Genomic DNA, 22,698 nt, shown 5'->3' on the forward strand with positions numbered 1-22,698 from the left:
GTTCAAGTAACACCTGTTTAAATGTTTGATATTCCAAAGAGAATCTCACTATAAATAATAACGTCATCCTGGCAGTATCTCCAAATAAAGGTCCAAAAATAAAAAGTGAATATATTGAAAACACAGCTGTATATAAATGACATAACAGTAATTAAGTGGCAAGTAATGCTGAGGATGTTACATTACATTTTTACTTTATTCATACTTGCATTGCTATAGTTTTCACACACAAACATACATTTAACATTAAGAGAATGTTAAGAGTATTAATAACAAGTATTAAAGGATTCTGCTTTAATGCATTCAAAGGTTAATTTATTAAAAACACATACCCAAAAAAACATATTAAAACCATCAAAATGATTGGAAATGAAAATAAAAATATGTGAATACTGCATGATACATTTTTGGAAGGATTGACTAAATATTCTGCCAAGAACAACTGATAAAACAAATCATACAATCACAAAGGAAATATAAGGAGGGAATGTAACTGATTTTATGAAGCAGTAGACAAGCTTTCAAGCACTTAAGAAATAACTCTCTTAATTGTAGCAAGCATTGTAAATTAGGACTGTGAAAAAACACCTTGGATGTTAAACAGTTAGCAGTAACTTAGCATTCTTCCTATTAACAAAACAAACTGGTATTCATATACCATTTTGCAACCACAAATAAGCTTTTAAAGCAAACATAACAATTTTCAATTCCAATAAATGCACAGTTGTTAACTTCACATAATGCTGAAGAATAATCTGAACTATGTATGTATGTTTTTATGTATTTCTTTTTCTATATTGGGTGTTGCCTTTTAAAGCCAGTTTAATCTTGATACCACAGCTACAGCGCCAACATTATTTGTAACAGGTTCTGGCCAATATAACATTTTACTAAAGTTATGCAAGACATCCAATAGCAGTAAAGGCATTATTTTGCACAGTATTAACTAAAACCAGGTGTGAGCTAGTTAAATCCACCCAGCTGCTGAAAAGCTCAGTATAGGTTTTATTTGTCCTTTGGTAATCCCACCCAATAAAGAAGTTTTATTTTCATACTAGTTCCCACCCTTTAACCTAAAGGTTAAAGTAAGACTAGGTCTTCACATAAAGAGAAACAACGTAACGTTGTGCTTAAGGATTAATTAAAACAAATAAAAAATAATAGATTAACCTACTCATGTCTGTGGATTTTCTGGCAGTCACTGCTTCCTTTATATCCATCAATACGTTTCTGAAATGGATTCAGGTAAGGTGATTGTGATGATCAATCCGTTACTTTGATCATTTGCTCCTAAAAATCTGTGGAAACTATACAAAGTCTACAAGTATTTGGCATAACTTAAGTGATTTATATGTACTGGTACTTTGCTTGTTTACATATTTAGGCATTCAACTATTCAAAGAATTACATGTTTTTAAGTGTTAAAGCATAGAACACTTCAGTGAAACTGTCCAAAAGTCTTTATGTCTTTATACGTTATCTTTTGGTGTTGACTTTGGCAAACAATTAGAAGTTTGATAAATGTAGCTGTAATAATTCCATGGGTTGATTTTGTTTGTCTAAATTTTGTCTAATCCATATTATGCATATTTTCGAGAGAGGCTTGTGCTTTGGCTATGTTGTCCTGCTTATTTTTCAGGTACTACAATGTTTTTCTTTAACTAACTCCACGTTCTGCTGAATCATTCTTCATGTACTTGACAATTAGTGTAGCATTATAGCACCCCTAATACAAACCACCTTGGCTGGCTTTGAAAAATGTTTGTTTTTCTGTATTTGGTTTGTCAGTGATGATCTATACATTGCCTGTAGAAGTAATCTGTGTAAATAAATACACTTTATCCCTAATTCTACCTGTTTAATGTAGTATCCTATTAAAAGCTAAAAGTCGTAATTTAAGTCATATTGGTGTAACTGAATAGATTACAGTGCATATTTCAGTTTTTTTAGTTGGAAAGCAAATATATATGTATTTGACTATACATAGTAAGGAATTGAATAGGGTATTAAGTGATATTGATTGCAAATAATACAGCTGACTATTATTCTTTGACAAACTAAAGTATAAACTTGAGTTTCTTGCATTTCTTAATTCCTAACATTTTAAAAACTAAATCAATATTTGATAGTGGTAGTATGTTCCCATCCTGTAGTTTGTTGGCCTCTAGCTGCACACAGTAATGGTAAGGGCTCTATACTAAACACTACTTAGAATTAAGATGACACATGTAAGATAACACTTTACGAAGTATCTTCAAAATCGATCATAGCATTGGGAGTCTAGTGACAGAAGGTTTCCTTTTTGGAGTCAAGCCTAGAAATGTAGAACCTCAGGACTTAGCAGAACAAACAATCAAGTTGGTTTGTGGAGGCTCTGAGCAGTTTTGTAGCTGGATGTCTCATTTTAAGCTTTCCGCTGGATTCCCCTAACAAGCTTACCCATGGATTGTCCTCAGTTGTATCTCAACCGTGAAATTCTTCAGCACACTATTTATCCCCAGATTCCCCTTGTAGAATTACTCATGAAGTGTCTGTTTGCAATGTAGCTTTTTCCTTCAGAAACTCTCCAGTGACTCTTTAAGGATTTAAATATACATGACTTTTCTACACTCTATATACACTTGATAACTAGTGACATATGTACATAATCAAAACTGCCACTATTAAGAATTAAATTAAATGACAATCAATTTGTGAAATGTGGAGGGCCTTAGACCCCGTTCACAATTGAGATTAACTCATATGTGAACAGGGTCATAGATGTAGGGCAGCCCTGGCCCGGGTCAAAACTAGTCCCGCTTTTCGACCCGGCCTAATGCGGCCTAAATGTAACTGTGACGCGCCGGGCCTGGGCCGGTGGAAAGCGTCAGCGTGTGACGCAACTCAAGCCCCGCCCCCAGAGACGCAGAATAAAGAGAGTAAACACAGAGTTAACACAATAAACACAGAGTAAACACAGAGTAAACACAATAAACACAGAGTAAACACAGAGTAAACACAATAAACACAATAAACAGAGTAAACACAGAGTAAACACTGAGTAAACACAATAAACACAGAGTAAACACAATAAAGAGTAAACACAATAAACACAGAGTAAACACAATAAACACAATAAACACAGAGTAAACACAATAAACTGAGTAAACACAATAAACACAGAGTAAACACAGAATAAACACAATAAACACAGAATAAACACAGAGTAAACACAGAGTAAACAGAGTAAACACAATAAACACAGAGTAAACACAATAAACAGAGTAAACACAGAGTAAACACAGAGTAAACACGGGCACCGACACACTGCAGGACACAGTATTGTCTCTGTATTGTTTGAATGTCATATCGATCTATAGCCTTAAATGTACTGTTACATTTCGCTATCTTGCATCTTTATATATTATAAAAGTCTAGGCTAAGTAATGAGTTATAATGTAAACAGTTCAAACTACTCGGTCGTTTAAAATAAAAGTGTGTAGCTGGTAAACTTGCTATTGTTTGTAAGTCTGAAATTTAACAGCATGCATTTTACACGTGGAAATTGCATTGAGAAATTGTGAACGGGACCATAAATGTATTAAGTATCCGAATTTTGCATTAAAACCATATCAATTTAACCGAAGCAGGTTTCCATTCAAATCAGTGCATTTTAATAGAGAGCAGCTGTTTACCATGCAATCCGAAATGCAGTTATATTGAGCTGAGCAGGACAATCACAAATGCCGGCGTCAGAGGTAAAACTGGGCCGATGCAGCAATGAAAGCGCGGTTACAATGAGGATGAAGATACAGTTACAACACAAACCGCAGGAGCGCAGCTGCTGTCTGATAAAACTACACACGCGTCACAGAGGCTGCTTTCATGCACACGATTTACTGAGATTTAATGCAGATGTGCTAATAAAGTGCTTCGCTTTCGGGTGAATTGTAACAGCACTTTTGAAAAGGGAAATATATGAATTAGATCCCCCATTGAACCAGCACATTTTTAAATTATATTAGAAAGCTGCAAAGGGTTAAGCTTACTTTCAAATAAAATACAGAACCGAACACTAGCCAATCGATAGTAATAAGCTGTGATTATAAACACATCGCACACACCTGTAAGCAGATCTAATGTCCCGCGTCACTGGTGTGTTTGGGCTGTTTATTCCCGGCATGCATTTCGTTTAGGCCGCTTTTCGCCCGCATGTGTGACGCGCTGAGGCTCCTAAACCCGCCAGTGTGGACGCGGTGTCTGGAAAGCCGGAGTGAATCTGAGGCGCCCAGGGCGGCTAATAAGTGTGAACGGGATCTTAGTTTTTTAGTTATTTGCTTAATACTACCTGGAACTATGTGTTGGAGTACTCCAAGTACAGGAAACTAACTCTAACTGGCACGTACACCTAAGAAGAAAAAATAAAAAGGTGAGCCTATAATCATCTATCAGTTAGTCTGTTTCTGTCAACTATTTTTTGTTTTCTTGTTTTGATTTGTTGTGTTTTGTTTCTGCATGGATACAGAAAAAGCTAGCCCATAGAAGTAGAAAGCCAACTAAGCAAGTCAGAGTCCTTTGAGCATAACACACAATGCAGGGCAGATTGTAAAAGACAATGGCAATTTTATTACAGGAAATCGTTAATTTAAGATTGTCTTCAGGGGAAATTATAATTCTCAATATGCACATTATAGGCAGCTGGCACATGATCAACATTCCCTTTAGAAACAGTTCAGATTTATAAAAATGGATTTTACAAAGTGTTCAGCTTTCCAATGTATTCATACACACTACAAAACTAGTTAATGCACTGCAACACAGAGTACGAGGAATGGAACACGGATCAAAGAAATGTCAAGTGTTTCATTATTCAATATTCATTAGCAAATCTGTAACATTAAGATGTAATTCCATTAAAACAATAATAAAGAAGAAGAAGAAATACAAGTCTATTGTACCACAGACTTGATTATAATGAAAATCTGTATTGATGAATTGTTTAATTATGACAGGAGGAATGAAGTGAAGGGCAGTGCAATGTGACAGCTTGTGTGTTTATGTGTGAAGGAATATTGCCATAATAAAATAGTTTTGCACCATGTTTTTGAAACAATTCATTATTTTTGAGTCATCAGACCCTTGGGTGCTGTCAAATAACTTTTCAGGCTTAGTATTCCATATTTAGAGAACTCTAACACATAGTTTTATGAATATTCCTGAGATACCATTTACACTTTGGCCATTTATTCTCAATTTTAGGAACTGATGTTCCAGATTCTGACAAATCATTCTGTGGACCCTTTTTATGGATGTTTTAAAAAACTATTTTTTGTTATTTCATGGATATTGTTTTTGTATGCCACCTTTCATGTAAAATGAATATGATTCTGTGAAGACGATTTTCCAAACCTGATAAAAGTAAGCTTATTTATCTACTGTAAGATGTATACCACATAGTGGGAGAACCATGAAAAGTATCAATACAAATATAAGATGTATATTTTAAAAATAATAATAATAATAACCATGGGACAATCAAACTTCAAATTATTTATATGAATTAAAACTTCACATTCAACATGATTATGTACCTCTACTACATTAATTGATCTCAGGAAATATACAAGTTATGATTGTTGTAATTTTTTATACAATGCAAATTTCTGTAACATATGCAAATTATGCAGAATCCTAAAGATTTACAATAAATCTGATTAACAAAACTTGAAAAGGAAATTTCCCACAGCTGGGCTAGGAGAGTTATGCCAGGAACAGTATGTACTGAACAGCCAATCTCACAGTGAATGCCAGAAGATAATAACCAATTCTCTAGACTTTTTATTTTTTATTTTCTTCATTTGGTCAGACACAATGTGTTGCGGGCAAATACTATTACTAGTGAATGTGAAACCTACTAAAGACATTATTATATCATGTATTTAAGTACAATTACTAAACAAAGCTATTTCCATTTTTATACCTGTAACATTATACATAATTATGTCTTCCATTGAAAGATATATACTGTATATTGCACTTTGTATTACTCTTATATTTTGAAAGTCACCCTGGACAAGGGCGTCTGCTAATAAATAAATAATAATAATACTAATAATAATATAAAATAAGCAAATACTATTTGTAATATATATGTATTCAGGACAAAAACTATATTAGGTAATAATGAAATAATACAGACAAGTCTCTAGTTTCATAAGTCAAAACAATTTGCTATATTTCTGAATTAACAAACATGCCCTCTTACCCCAAACCAAGTCAACTCTCAAGAAATAATAACAAGTTTGTAATATTAGTCAACTTACCATATATTTCAAACTGATTTAAGGAGGCTGGCATGATAAAAGAAAGATACGTTCAGAGGAGGGCCATTAGTAGAAATGATTAATTACTTCCATTTATAGTTTCCTCAATAAATAATAAACTTTTCTTATCCGGGACATAAATGTTAGATTACATTAAATGCCGTTAAGCAGCACGAGTAATCTTGTTGAAAGTACAATATCCACAAACATTGATCTGTATTAAATTTCATGATTTTAATTCATTTCTCTCTTTTCTCTCTCACCTGTTTCTTGAATCTGGTATGAGGTTCCCTTTCAGTCTGAAAACAGCCACCAAGAGATTACTGGATATTGCAGTCAGGCATGTGGGTTATCTCTGTGCTTCATATCAATGCTTTGGATGGCCCCCTCAGTGCAATGATATAAGAGAAGCCCATCCTCCTGCCTGTTTCATCTAATCGACCTCACAACTTGTCCGTTTCCTCTTTTAGTGACACAGCTCTTTATGAACCAGTGCTGCACCCGCAACCTAATATTTTAAGTTCTTCATCATTGTACAAAATGAAAATAAATTAACAAATAAACAATCCAACAAAAAAATCTAGCAAAGTATATTTATTTGAAACTGGTCTGTTTATTCACAAAATGTTGATAAAAGCAAAACACACACAAAAATACAGACGGTAGGAAGATAGTGCTAGTTTGGTTCAGTATCACATTTTAAAATAGCCATTCATTTTCAGGGCTCGTATATTATATATTATCAAACATTTAAATACTTTGAAGATTTCACTTGAGACCACAGCTTTCATAATCATTAATTTCAAATTACCAAGGTCTAATGTGCTGTAATTTGACACTGCCTTGAAGGGAACAGCCCAAGAGTTAATGCCAAATGAATCACTACTTTTCTGATCCAGCAACATAAATCCAGCTGGTGCAAGCGTCACTGATAAAGTAGTCTATTTGACAAGCCCTTCTGTCACACATGAGTATGAAACAACTGCAAAATGTGCCTTGGAAGAAAGACAAGTGCTATTCGTCATCCTTGCTTTTCTTATTTTGCACATAAGGGTAACAAATACATACAAATAATAATAAGAGGAATGCTTGAAAAACATTTCCATGCCCTGGTCTTTCTAATCATCTTATGAACGTAGATCCCAGCAGCCAATTTTGATCTCTCAATACTGTAATTGCAGAGATGACGTAATATTTTTAAAACATGCCCACATGCAGCTGCATTTTTATGTGATTTGTTGGCACTAAACATAGTTTATACAGAAATCTGTTTAACAAAGAAGACTCTGATGGCATGGCCAAGGTAAGAGAAGGCCCCAGTTTAGTCTCAATAAACACTAAATTCAAGCCTATGATCTGATGACAGCAATTACACCCATTGGTTTAAATTCTCATTTAAAGTGTGCTTTAAAGGCTGATTTCACAGAGCCAGATCATTAGTAGTCTTGTACTACCCAATGTTATTTTAGGTAGAGTAGTCCACAGTTAGTGCTAACTGAGATATGTGGTAACAGCTGTAAGAGTTATTTCCCTATTATTATTATATAGTATTATTAAACGTAAATAAATAAATAAATAAATGTGTATTCCCAATAATTTGTAATTCATTAAAAACAAATGTAGGCAATGTCAGGACACTTTTATTGGACACATTATTTGTTTTTGTTTTTTTACCAAATAATAACATGAAAAACAACGAAATATCACTATATAGTAATTCCAAAGCTATTTAGGAGGGCTATGCATTTGAACATGTTTGGATGTATTTATAATACAATGATTAAAGTAGTACCAAGTTTTAAAATGTTTGTCATATTGCATATTCTATTTTCTTAACACTAAAGACAGCCCCCTTCCAAACATCTAGACAATCTAAAATAAATTATTTAATTGGACTAAACTGCTTCTGCCTAGAGCATGTTTAGTTTTCTCCTCAAAGCTTTCTGTAGAGGCCCTTACCTGGCCAAATGCCAAGCAGCAGATGTGAGACACAAATATATATACATACATACACATACACATACACATACACACACATATATACACACACATATACATATATATATATATATATATATATATACACACACACACACACACACACACACACACACACACACATATATATATACACTCACCTAAAGGATTATTAGGAACACCTGTTCAATTTCTCATTAATGCAATTATCTAACCAACCAATCACATGGCAGTTGCTTCAATGCATTTAGGGGTGTGGTCCTGGTCAAGACAATCTCCTGAACTCCAAACTGAATGTCTGAATGGGAAAGAAAGGTGATTTAAGCAATTTTGAGCGTGGCATGGTTGTTGGTGCCAGACGGGCCGGTCTGAGTATTTCACAATCTGCTCAGTTACTGGGATTTTCACGCACAACCATTTCTAGGGTTTACAAAGAATGGTGTGAAAAGGGAAAAACATCCAGTATGCGCCAGTCCTGTGGGCGAAAATGCCTTGTTGATGCTAGAGGTCAGAGGAGAATGGGCCGACTGATTCAAGCTGATAGAAGAGCAACTTTGACTGAAATAACCACTCGTTACAACCGAGGTATGCAGCAAAGCATTTGTGAAGCCACAACACGTACAACCTTGAGGCGGATGGGCTACAACAGCAGAAGACCCCACCGGGTACCACTCGTCTCCACTACAAATAGGAAAAAGAGGCTACAATATGCACAAGCTCACCAAAATTGGACAGTTGAAGACTGGAAAAATGTTGCCTGGTCTGATGAGTCTCGATTTCTGTTGAGACATTCAGATGGTAGAGTCAGAATTTGGCGTAAACAGAATGAGAACATGGATCCATCATGCCTTGTTACCACTGTGCAGGCTGGTGGTGGTGGTGTAATGGTGTGGGGGATGTTTTCTTGGCACACTTTAGGCCCCTTAGTGCCAATTGGGCATCGTTTAAATGCCACGGCCTACCTGAGCATTGTTTCTGACCATGTCCATCCCTTTATGACCACCATGTACCCATCCTCTGATGGCTACTTCCAGCAGGATAATACACCATGTCACAAAGGTCGAATCATTTCAAATTAGTTTCTTGAACATGACAATGTGTTCACTGTACTAAACTGGCCCCCACAGTCACCAGATCTCAACCCAATAGAGCATCTTTGGGATGTGGTGGAACGGGAGCTTCGTGCCCTGGATGTGCATCCCACAAATCTCCATCAACTGCAAGATGCTATCCTATCAATATGGGCCAACATTTCTAAAGAATGCTTTCAGCACCTTGTTGAATCAATGCCACGTAGAATTAAGGCAGTTCTGAAGGCGAAAGGGGGTCAAACACAGTATTAGTATGGTGTTCCTAATAATCCTTTAGGTGAGTGTATATGTGTATATATATACACTCACCTAAAGGATTATTAGGAACACCTGTTCAATTTCTCATTAATGCAATTATCTAACCAACCAATCACATGGCAGTTGCTTCAATGCATTTAGGGGTGTGGTCCTGGTCAAAACAATCTCCTGAACTCCAAACTGAATGTCTGAATGGGAAAGAAAGGTGATTTAAGCAATTTTGAGCATGGCATGGTTGTTGGTGCCAGACGGGCCGGTCTGAGTATTTCACAATCTGCTCAGTTACTGGGATTTTCACGCACAACCATTTCTAGGGTTTACAAAGAATGGTGTGAAAAGGGAAAAACATCCAGTGTGCGGCAGTCCTGTGGGCGAAAATGCCTTGTTGATGCTAGAGGTCAGAGTAGAATGGGCCGACTGACTCAAGCTGATAGAAGAGCAACTTTGACTGAAATAACCACTCGTTACAACCGAGGTATGCAGCAAAGCATTTGTGAAGCCACAACACGTACAACCTTGAGGCGGATGGGCTACAACAGCAGAAGACCCCACCGGGTACCACTCATCTCCACTACAAATCGGAAAAAGAGGCTACAATTTGCACAAGCTCACCAAAATTGGACAGTTGAAGACTGAAAAAATGTTGCCTGGTCTGATGAGTCTCGATTTCTGTTGAGACATTCAGATGGTAGAGTCAGAATTTGGCGTAAACAGAATGAGAACATGGATCCATCATGCCTTGTTACCACTGTGCAGGCTGGTGGTGGTGGTGTAATGGTGTGGGGGATGTTTTCCTGGCACACTTTAGGCCCCTTAGTGCCAATTGGGCATCGTTTAAATGCCACGGCCTACCTGAGCATTGTTTCTGACCATGTCCATCCCATTATGACCACCATGTACCCATCCTCTGATGGCTACTTCCAGCAGGATAATGCACCATGTCACAAAGGTCGAATCATTTCAAATTGGTTTCTTGAACATGACAATGAGTTCACTGTACTAAACTGGCCCCCACAGTCACCAGATCTCAACCCAATAGAGCATCTTTGGGATGTGGTGGAACGGGAGCTTCGTGCCCTGGATGTGCATCCCACAAATCTCCATCAACTGCAAGATGCTATCCTATCATTATGGGCCAACATTTCTAAAGAATGCTTTCAGCACCTTGTTGAATCAATGCCACGTAGAATTAAGGCAGTTCTGAAGGCGAAAGGGGGTCAAACACAGTATTAGTATGGTGTTCCTAATAATCCTTTAGGTGAGTGTATATATATATATATAGACTGAAGTGGGAGACAAGTGGAAGGCCTACATCCAGCAGTGAATCGATATAGGCTGCTGTTGATGGTCAATAGTTGATTAGCTGAGGCTTACATGAATACAGAGATAACACATAATGTTATATTAAATAATAATAATAATAATAATAATATATACAGACGGTGACAAATTAAAGGAAAAACATGAATAAATGATTGGAGGAACATAACGAATGCAGATGCCTACAAACAGCTTTACTGCATGATACAATTAAGCAATTAACATCCTATCATGCTCTGTGGCATGTATACAAATGCTGAACAGGCCAAGTTGACCTCGATTTTGGATCAAGATGGCAAGAGGAAAGGATCTAAGTGACTTTGAAAGAGGCGTCATTATTGGGGCACGAATGGCAGGAGCTTCAGTCACACAGACACTCAACTAGCCAGTGTTCTCCACAAGACGGCGAGCGCATGTGTGGCGACACCAAGAGAACGGTACAGGCCTGACCTGCTTGACCCCTACAGTGAGGGGGTCCGGAGGCTCTGTTATGCTGTTGGGGGGCATTGTCCTGGCATGGTTTGGGTCCACTTGTCCCCTTAGAGGAAAGGGTCACTGCAAATCATTACAAAGTTATTCTGAGTGATCACCTTTATCTATGGTGAAACATTTATATCCTGATGGGAGTGGTCTCTTTCAGGATGATAGTGCCCCCATCCACAGGGCACGAGGGCTCACTGAATGGTTTGATGAGTATGAAAATGACGTGAATCATATGCTATGGCCTTCACAAGATCTCAACCCAATTGAAAACGGGAGATTTTGGACCTATGTGTTAGACAGCGCTCTCCACCAGCATCATCAAAACACCAAATGAGGGAATATCTTTTGGAAGAATGGTGTTCCATCCCTCCAGTACAGTCCAGAGACTCATAGAATCTATGCCAAGGCACAGTGAATCGGCTCGCGCTGGCCAAAACACTTTACTGAGTCACTTTATGTTTTCCTTTTTTGTCACCCGTCTGTATTAGGGCCCGACCGATATATCGGAGCATCGATATTATCGGCCGATATTGGCCTTTTACAGAAATATCTGTATCGGCATATATTCCGCCAATGCACCGATATATTTGGCTAAATCTTTTTTTTATTACCATAAAATCCTTCGTCAGGCTTCAGACAATATATATATATATATAAATATATACATGTTCATTTGGTTTTACAGTCGTTATTATAATTATTTACCATTATTTTTTTAAATAATTATGGTGCTTTAGTTTGCCCTGGAAGCTTCCAAATCCACAGTGATTCTCATGCGCAGCGGAGTGCCGTGGTGAAACAAACACACCCACTGAGAAACACAGGGCTTATAAACTAATAAACATGAGTTTTACTAAAAACCTCATAACCTATAGAAAGTATTTTTTGTTGTTTTGGTTTTGGTTTTGATTATTGTTTATTTTCGTCATGACTGAAGATTACCATATACTATGGCATAGAGGCACATTTCTACTGAAGTTAATTAAATCGCTTTTCAAAATCCACAATAGCAATTAAAATAAAGAAAAACAGTAAATGTTCACTGAAGATGTTGACTTGGATATCAGCAAATAAAAACTCCAAACTTGTCTCCAAATGACAAGCAAGCTCAGATCACTGTAAAACATCTAAAGAAAATAAGTGAAAAACGCATTTCTCAGACAATGTTGGATAAAACTGAAACTATACATGATATTTATAAACTATTTAAAATCCTACATTGTGTTTTGGCTGTGATTCTTATTGCAATATGTTTAAGTTACGCTTTCGGGGACATTTCTAAATACATTTTTTAAAACAAATGCAGCTGTGCTGTGCTGCCTGCACTAACCTGCCCCTGTGTGATCGGCAGTATTGAGCACTGAGGAGGACTTGCAAACCTGAGAGAACCTGACGCATGTAAAATGCAAATATAAGCCAAACCAGCACTTGACACTAAATTATTATTTGCCTTAATGTATAGAACATGCACATTTTCCATTTGTGTGAGAAACTGTTCATATACCTTGGTCTTTCTTTTAATGTATAGAACATGCATATTTTTATATTTTTCCTTTATTCTCCCTTATTTATTTTTAAATTGCTTGATTTGTGGTTGTTATTTATGATGAAAATTAATGTTAAGTGTATTATGTAAAATGTAAAATATCCTGCCTTCAGTGCATATTTGACACAATTTCTGACAAAATATCTATTATGTAACAAAAAAGGAAATATGGGCAGATATATCGGTAATCAGGAAATTTAGCTTCCCAATTATTGGTATCGGTATCAGACCCCAAAAAACTGTATATATTGTATATATATATATATATATATATGCTGAAACTGTATATATGCTGAAAGCAAATAGACATCATCAGAAACATGACTGCCCAGGTTGAAGCACAAATCAGGAAATGAGTTGCACATAATCTCCCTTACTCATAGGGGCTGTCTATGGAAAACAATCTGAATGCCAGGGACATTTTAGCACTTCATATACATATCCCATGTGCACAACAGTTTGCCTGAAGATACCTTTCATCTTTCTTTAAATACTTTTAACTATCACTTATTCATTAACCACCCATCGAACAATGCCCCCAGGCCACAGTGTTCACAAGAAAAATTCACAGGTTTCTGGCTCCAACATTAATTTTGGAAAAACATTCTGGATGTTACCCAGCTGTGAAAAGCTACAGGCATTCCAAAAGAAACAGTGCACATTTTCACTTTTTGGTGTTGTTTAATTTATTTATTTATGTTTCTTTCTTTCATTATTATAGCAAACACCATTAGAAAAATATATTTGCTCATAACTTAAGATCTGCTCAGAAATTAGAACAGAAGAATGTAGTAATTTCAATAGTAGTAATTGTGGTACAGGGTGGATCTCTTTAGTGTGTATGTACTTGTTTCCTAATATTTTACACTGTGTTTTAGTATTCAGAAAGGACAAAGCCTACATAGCATAGAATAAAGAACTGTATAGTGTAGAAACATTCTATAAGCACCCCATGTATGATTATTATTATTTTTTACAGAAATTAATCAAATTGTTGCAGAAATTAAGAAACACTACCTGTCAATTGAGATTTACAGTATTTCTTTATTTCTCTGTCAAAAACATTTTCATGGCACATACTGCCACATTGCCATTATATCACTTCCTCCCACAGCACAGCTTCCAGTGGGAGAAGGCAGTCTGCATGGTCTTATTTCTGATCACCATTCCAGTATTCCAGTTGCTCTGAGGTCAATACTCTGAGAAAGCAATTATATTATTTCAGCACTATTCCCAGTTAACCACTGTGTAACACTCCCAGCATTGTGACATTACATTATGGGGCTGGTAGATATATGGGTCTTTAACACAAAAACCTGTGTATGGCAGGTACAATATATTACCAGCAGACAGACTTGTCCCATTATTTATGATAATATTTTAAAACTACAAAAGGAAGCATTATGTTTGTTACATGAAGTAACACATTTTGTGGTAGAAGAACACATTACCTCACCAAATGTACAGCTTTTAAAGGAGAGAGAAACCTCCATCAGGCTGCTGTTATACATATTGTAAGCATTCTACATTGTGGGTTTCTCAGACAAAAGAGCACACTGTGGTCTGGTGTGGAAGGGAACTACTCTTTTTTGAGAAACCGCACTTATAACATCCTTACAAAACTACTTAACTTCTTTCTTAGAGGCAGGCCGCGGGGAAAGGTAGGAAGGCTGTATCAGACACTTTCCGATACAGCCAGGATGAGACAGACACAGGTCAGTACAGAGGGAACGAGGAACACAGGACAACAACTCAAACCCTCCCTTACACTCTCAACTATTTGCATGTAGTCACTCCCCTCCTCATTGTCCACCATTCACCCTGTTGGTTCAGTGGGGGTTTCTCCCTGCATGCACCAGACGGCACTATGGATTGCTCATCAATATCTACAGCATACCTGTACATATAGTAATGTGGTGGTCAATGTATAGAAAAATAACAATATTACAACCATTCCCTTGTTTGTGTGTTCTGGGATAGGGATTTGGGTGAAGTTTAGCTGACGAATCAGTTTCAAACAAAAACTCCAAAACCATAATTTGGTATATTGAGCTGTAGTTAAAAGCAGTGGCATTAAGGGTCAATTACATTATTTTTCATATTAAACATTGATCTGTTAAGAGACACTAATTTATTTTTAATCATCAGGAGTCTGTAATTGAATTGCAATCACACTATAAACCTCTTAATCTCTTATTTGATAAACAATGTGACCAGCCACAATACTTATGAGTTACATTCCTCATACTTAGAGCAGGGATTAAAGTATGGAATTAATAATATGACATCATCGTCACCTTCAGTTCACCATTTGTTGCTACCTAAACATTAAATTGCTGTCTGATTGCTACATAACAGCAACATAGAATCACTTTACTCTATAACAGTTTATTAACCTAATATATGTTTCTGCAATGAATACTCAGAAGGTGTAAGCACCCAGCCTAGTTTTTACCTCAGCAACACTTTGGCTGCCAAACAGTACACACCAGAGCTGCTTTCAGGGTTCCTCTGATTATTATTCTTCACATACTCTCTAGTTTTCACATTGCTCTGACAATGTTGTGTAACTTCTGAATCACTCTAAATACTTACAGCAGTAATACTGAATGTATTGTTTTATTACAGAATGTTGTTTGAGTTTGAATGATTAATTTTGAATTGATGTATTGTTTTTAAAGCTCAACATCAGGTCACATATTAAAGAGAGGCATAATGTTTCAACAATAATGAATGCATGATCTTGTATCCTTCATTTCACATATCACTATGTGATGTAGTCCTTAGGATTTGCTAAATGAAATCAACATAATATAAAGCACAAACAACTTCAGCACTGTTTAAAACTAAAAAGTATGTTTTCACAATTAACAACTTTACAGGAAACAGAACTCAGATGAATAAAAGTTTCTGGATGACATAATTAAATACCAGTCATTAGCTATTTATATAGTGCTTTCTATTTCTGGTGTAAGGCTTTTTTATACATATGAATAAGTGTTGTTTAACTGTAAATAAAACTACAAAAACACCACATTTTTCTGAAAACTTGTTTTTAGCTTTTAATTGCCTGTGTGATCAAAAGGTGTTCCTTGATATATTAGTGAATGGAAACTGTGCTCACATAGTCAGCTTTCAATTATGAGTACCACATTTAAACACAATAAGTCATTGCCTAGTGCTGCACAATGACTCTACTTGATCAACATTGGGGCAACAAGAAACCACGTCAGTCTACTGAAGCTGTCATAATTGAAGCATTTGCCAACTGAAGCCAGCAAACTACAATGTGCCTGTTTATTTTAATGCTCCCACAATCATCAGGTTAGGTCTGTCTGATCTGGTGGATCCACAATATTCATCTACAAACACGTACATCCCTTTTCATCATGCCATTTCCACAATTCATTCAATAAAAACAGAGGTTTATAAACCCACTCACTGCAAGATGTCCTGCTGGGCGTCAGGGTGTTAGCACTATTTGAAAGTAATAATAAAGGAGTGTTAACCAAGAGCTAAATTGCAAGAACTACTGTGGTTCTGTTCTGTGTATGCATATTGCTTTAGGAGGATCTGTGATCTTTTGCCTTCAATTCTTCTAAACCTTGTTAGTTGAAAACAAATAAACTTCTGTTATAAAGGGGATTACAGAACATATTGCTATGGGTAAACTGATTCAGCACTGGGCACGTTTTAATTGTTACTTGCAAAACAATAATATTTAAATACACTTACATTATGCACCTTTTATAAAGTGTTACATATTTTTATATGTTTTATACATTATTCATTTTTGCAATTAATTCAAAAGTATCACTTACAAGGTCAAAGTATTAAGAACAATATAGAGAACTGCTGCTCAATTAAGAATGAAGCCAACAAAATGAAAGGTTATAAAGACAGACCCAAGTTATGTAACTTTTAATGACATAACTGAATATATATATATATATATATATATATATATATATATATATATATATATATATATATATATATATATATATATCTTGATGGAATAATTCAGAATTTAAAGGTATGACCCATACATAGGAAAAAACTATAATTTACAAAACATTTAGTAATTAGCCCAGTGATGGACTGGCATCCTGTTCTGGGTGTATTCCTGCCTTGCGCCCTATGCCTGCCGGGATCGGCTCTGGCTTCCCCGTGACCCTCACCGGGATAAGCGGCTTCGAAGATGGATGGATGGGTTGATTTAGTAATCAATATGACAGAAACCAAAATACAATTTTTCTAACATACAAATATACACAATTTATTTTTTCTGCAGGTTTACCAAATAACAGAGTGCAAGTTATTGTTTTGTTTATTTCATATATATACAGAGAGAGAGAGAGAGAGAGAGAGAGAGAGAGAATACTTTTATCTAAATTTTGTAGTTAATCCCTCTGTGCAAGAACCAGCTTTGATTGTCAGCTAACGTTTGCTGTCCATGCAACATCTTCAAGCCTACAGCACATTGTGAAGCATTGATATGTTGGTGAAAGACGTCTGGAGTTCCCATAAGGCATGCTCTGTATCATCAACCATTCATTCCTGTCAAGTCTTATTTCCATCCGGCTTATAGAAATGAGTGATTACAAACATGACCTTCTCATGAATTGTGTGCACTTAAAGTTCCAAGCAAAAGTCAAGTATCTTTTATAACACCTTAATAATCTATCTAAATTACTAAATGTTCTGTTACTCAGTATTACAACTTCAGACCAATATGTGTGAATAACAAGTTATAATTAAGCATATGAATCCCATTCCATGAGAATGACACAATTAATTGAATCTACCAAGATGATTAAGGATTAATTACATTAGTGGTCATAATTTGATAGAATAAACCTTCATCTGTTAAGAAACAATAAGCTTTTATTAATTGTCAGGAGTCTTTAATTTAATTGCAAACACAAAAGTAGCCTAACCTTCTCTTAATCTCTTATTTGACAAACCATAATGGTTATGTTACATTCCTCATCAATACTAAGCAGGGATTTTTTATCATTACATCCTTCAGTATTTAAAAGTAGGTCAGATATAATAAAACAATCTTACAGGGAACTTTGCTAAGTTGAAAGTAAGCCCCTTACAAATGTATTAATAATATGATACCCATGTTCAAATCAAATAATAGTAGACCTTGGATTGTGACAAATGCCTGTTTAAACATATTTTATAGTAATAATTGAAAAGCACTTACATAATACCATGCACTAAATAGCTTACTGTGTTTAAATACAGTGTTATCAATGTATGGCATCTCTATTAGAAACTGCTTCTCTTTGCTATGGCAACTGACATCTTTTAATTTAAGTTTTCCCAGTCACTGAATTTAGTGAGATGGCAGAGGTAATGAGAAGGAAATATATATTTTTAAATTTGCACAGTATGCAGTGCTGTGACAGTCTGTCCCTTACGTGACAATCATGCAGATCTGCTATTCATGGCATATACAATATTTTGAATAAGATAAAAGAATGTATGTGTACATTGGAGACTCCACACATCTTACTTTAGCTACCCCCTCTCCTGAAAACGAGCTACTGTGATGAAGAACACTGTTTTTTCACTTACTATTGCAGTCTTAAATTGGACAAAGTATTTGATTGTTATATTCTTTCATGCTGAAAAAAAATAAAAATAATAATGATTATAATGAGTATAATGTGATTATGATAAACAGGTCAGACTGTCATTTCCCCTTTGGTTACCTGCCAGGGATTGTGTGTGTTTGTATCTGAAAGTAACTGCTTCCTGTCTTTCGCACAGGAAAGACACAAATCATAACATTGTAATTATTTTGTTAATTAACATCAGAAAAGTAGTATTTTGCCATTCTGACTTGAGTTGCCAACAGTTTAATCTTTATTTCCTTTTTTGTTACTGTTACATCTTCCTGTGCTCCTCCATGATAAAAAAAATCTATATAGCTATAGCTTGAAAATGTATCATAAACACTTTGATCACAGACTTTGAATTACTTTCTGACTTGTAGAACTTATAACTAACAACATACCATAATAATTAAGAAAAAAAAAACATTGCAAGGTCACTATTGCAGCACAACACGACAATTTTCTGTGGCTATGTCATCTTGAAATGGAAATCAAAAACATGAAGTTTAAATTATTGTGTTGTTTTTTTTTGCTTGTTTATTCATTTCCGTGCCTGCCCACTGTAGAATAATGCATACTAACTAACTAACTACTAACTACAAACAACACTGCACTGGAATCTAGAGATTTTACTGAGAAGCAACCAAGAGATGCTCTAATTTCAAGCCTTGCTGTTTATTTCTGCTCATTCACAATCCACTCTCTCTCTAAACATGTACTTTATTTGCATGTGCATGTTTTTCTTTTAAAAATAAATGCATCTGTAAAACTTTGGAAATTTCAAAGTGTCTGAAACAAGAATACGATATAGAATATGATTTGGCAAGTGGTTTAGCAGGATTTAAGATCTGCCCAAGTCACTATTTAAGTTGATAATTCAATATGTGTAAATGTGTATTTTTGTTTTGTTAAACATATATATATATATATATATATATATATATATATATATATATATATATATACCAGCTATATCAATGTTTCAGGGAAAGATGTATTAAAAAGAATCAAATTCTTGCATACTTTGGTTCAGATTAAGTGGATGATCGATGGGTTCAAATGGCAAGCTGCGACATAGACCTATAATAAATAACTGGCTTATATCAAATTGTTAAACAAATACATATTACAGAATTTTTTGAACATTCTTTGTCATGCCATGTAATTTTTTAAGTCTAATTCTCAATTCAATTAAGATAAAAGTTCAAAGGTAGATAGCTAGCAGTCCTATAGGTACACCTATAGGTATCCAAATGTCTTGAATGCAAGTCATGAATGTTGACTTGCATTTTTACAACAACACATGGTACATGTCATATAATGCCATATTTAGTGGACTAATAGGTATAATATATAAGAAACACAAATATTTCACATCAGTATTTTTTGTTGCGAACATGAGGTATACTGAACTATTTTACATCAACAATACCCAGTTTGTACACATCACTGTTTTTTCCACAATTTAGCTTCCTCAAGCTGAGCAACTATCAATCACACTGAAATCTTCATACCAGACCACAGAGAGATCACTCTGACAGTGCTTTCTCAATTTCAAAAAGCTATTACTGGAACAAAGGGTGACATTTATATACAGTTGAACATTGGAGATCAATCTACAGCAACATATATGAACAGGCATGTGGTACCCTTCAGTCCTGATGAATCTTGTTTCAAAAGATTATAATGTTAACAGAGAGAAAGAAGGCAACAATATCTTTCGCATCAAACACATTGTCAAATAGGAGGTGAGTGTTACCCTGAAAAGCAGAGTAAAGCCTGTCACCCTGTATATTTTTAGTCTGCCTGTCATGGCCATTTGACCTAAACCTCTATGGTCGTGTACCGTAAACTTAAGTGCAAGTAGCCTGACTCCTGTGAGTGAAACCAAACAGACAACTGCCTTGAGCACACACCTACACAAATGCAATTTGATGTATTGTAATTAACATTGAGCTGAAATCAGATCTTAATTGAATTTGTCAGAGGACTATGTTTGGTTAAATGCTAGCATGCCTAAAAGGAGACTTAATTAACTTTGTATTTTCACTACCATCCTGACTGTTGATACTGCATTTATTACTCAATACACTACTAACATTTGCAGAATATGTATGCATAAAATGTCAGAAAACAATATAATCACTGGGTTGTTCTTTTGAAACAGACTAACCTTGTCATGTCAATGTTTTTTGTGAGTACAGCATAGGATTTGAATAGCATTTAATTCTTCTCAACAAGAACTGCTTTTCTGCATCAAATATACTGTGTGTGTCTGATGACACAGTCCCAGTCAATTTAAGCAACTTGAATCTGTTATTTCTATTTTGCCAATAAGGGGAGAGGTATCTTCAGCCGAACTCCGCCATGAACACCAGTTCCATGAAGCTTAAATTAATGATTGTCTTGGATATAGTTGAAGATTCTTAGGGCCGGATTAAATCAAAACATTGACCCATCCGCTAATAGAAAACTACAAACCTGTACATCATAGCGGTTACATTTATGATCAGAGGAAAGTGGCATCTTACTAAAAATGAAGCCGCAACCGAGTACAGCACTGTAGTTTTCTATTAGCGGGTGGGTCAAAAGTTTGATGTAATCCGGCCCTTAGTCACTACCCTTGAGTCTGAATTCGACTCCTACCCCTTGTCAGATTATTTTGTTTCCTTTGGTGCATCCTGTTCAACTAGTAAAGTGTCCCAAGTCTGGAATTAATTTTATGATGGATTCAATGGACCAAACTGGAATATTCATCGTAATATGAATTTGCTGTTGCCAGACTTGTGGAGGCTGATAAAACCTTTTGCATTCAGAATATTATTTGACTATTAATAGTCATATATTTATGACCATTTTTGATTTAATCCTCTGTTAAAATAATTTATCTGACTTCCATAAAAATGATCATTGTCATAAAGAGCCAGATGTCTATCCTGGATAATCTTCATGTATCAGGCAACAGTTGTATTTCCTTTTTACAATCCACCAGTTGAACGCACAACAGACTACAGGATCTTTTCAAATTTTCTTACACTGGTTGGCCAGCCTGTTATTAATCAACAGGACAATATCGAGTTCCCTGGAGATTTCCCATTGGCTTTTAGAAACATGTAATTAGCATCCTGTTTTTGACAGGGATATATGTATACCGAGGCTAATTATGTGACTGGAATGGCCTGTTTCAATCTCAAATGGTGCCTATTTACTTACTGGTTACACTAAATTTTAGCTCTGAAGCCTTACATATCCTGGATTCATTTTTCATTTGGTTAACTCAACTTCAGGACTTAAAAATGCATATATAATTACAAATAAGTAATTTAAGATAATATAGCAAAGTGTTCTGTTAATAAATGCACTCCCATTTTCACTATAAGGCCTTTACAATATGTTGCAATATACATTACATAACAGTGTAGTAAAATAACTGCTGGAAAGCTTGAGTTAGAAAATGATCAAAGGTATTACTTTAAATGATGTATTATATGATCACTTAAATAGATGTCTTAAAACTATACACCATAGTCACGTCTACTGTGTGCCTTTATCACAACGAACAATATACATTTAACAATGAAAGTGTATGCAGCTCCTGGCAGATGTTATTTTAAAATGTGACAAGTAGGTGATATCATTACTTTGTACAATCTGGGCGTAATAATACGGTAATGGGTGGGTCCATTTTTCCTTCTTTGCTTCTTTGTTTTAAAGCGTAAAAAAGGTTCAAAATACACATGAGTTAGTGTAAGCCATTTGCCCTTTTGCCAACTGTAGCTGTAAACACAACAGAAACACAAGATTTGAGCACTTACAGGATTGTAGTCTGTGGTGGCACTCTGGGGATATAGTCCAGCATCAAGTGCATGCAACGAATGGTAGTTCTGAAACAGAGGCACCGACTTGGACAGGAGCTGGACAGAGTGCCAAGGAGTGCGACTGACAGAAGAAAACACGAAAAGTAAAGTATTTTTGATGCCATTTTCGGCGTGGTATCCTGTGCCCTGCCAGCGCCTGGACCTGCACTGAAACTCAATGCAACCTCTCGAAAGTTTTATCCAAGAAGCTGAGTACCACCCAATCAGGCAGGA

General features: G+C 35.6%; 1 protein-coding gene across 1 annotated transcript in view; it reads right to left on the bottom strand.

Annotated features, from left to right (window-relative positions):
• Window positions 1-22,698, bottom strand: part of LOC136766220 (peroxidasin) — a 65,140-nt gene extending 42,442 nt beyond the window's left edge. Inside the window, exon 1 of the mRNA XM_066719653.1 lies at window positions 22,423-22,698. Within this exon, the coding sequence (XP_066575750.1) occupies window positions 22,423-22,589 (167 nt within the window). The 5' untranslated portion in view covers window positions 22,590-22,698. The remainder of the gene's footprint in view (window positions 1-22,422) is intronic.

This window comes from Amia ocellicauda, chromosome 2 (assembly GCF_036373705.1).
Source record: "Amia ocellicauda isolate fAmiCal2 chromosome 2, fAmiCal2.hap1, whole genome shotgun sequence".
NCBI lineage: Eukaryota > Metazoa > Chordata > Actinopteri > Amiiformes > Amiidae > Amia > Amia ocellicauda.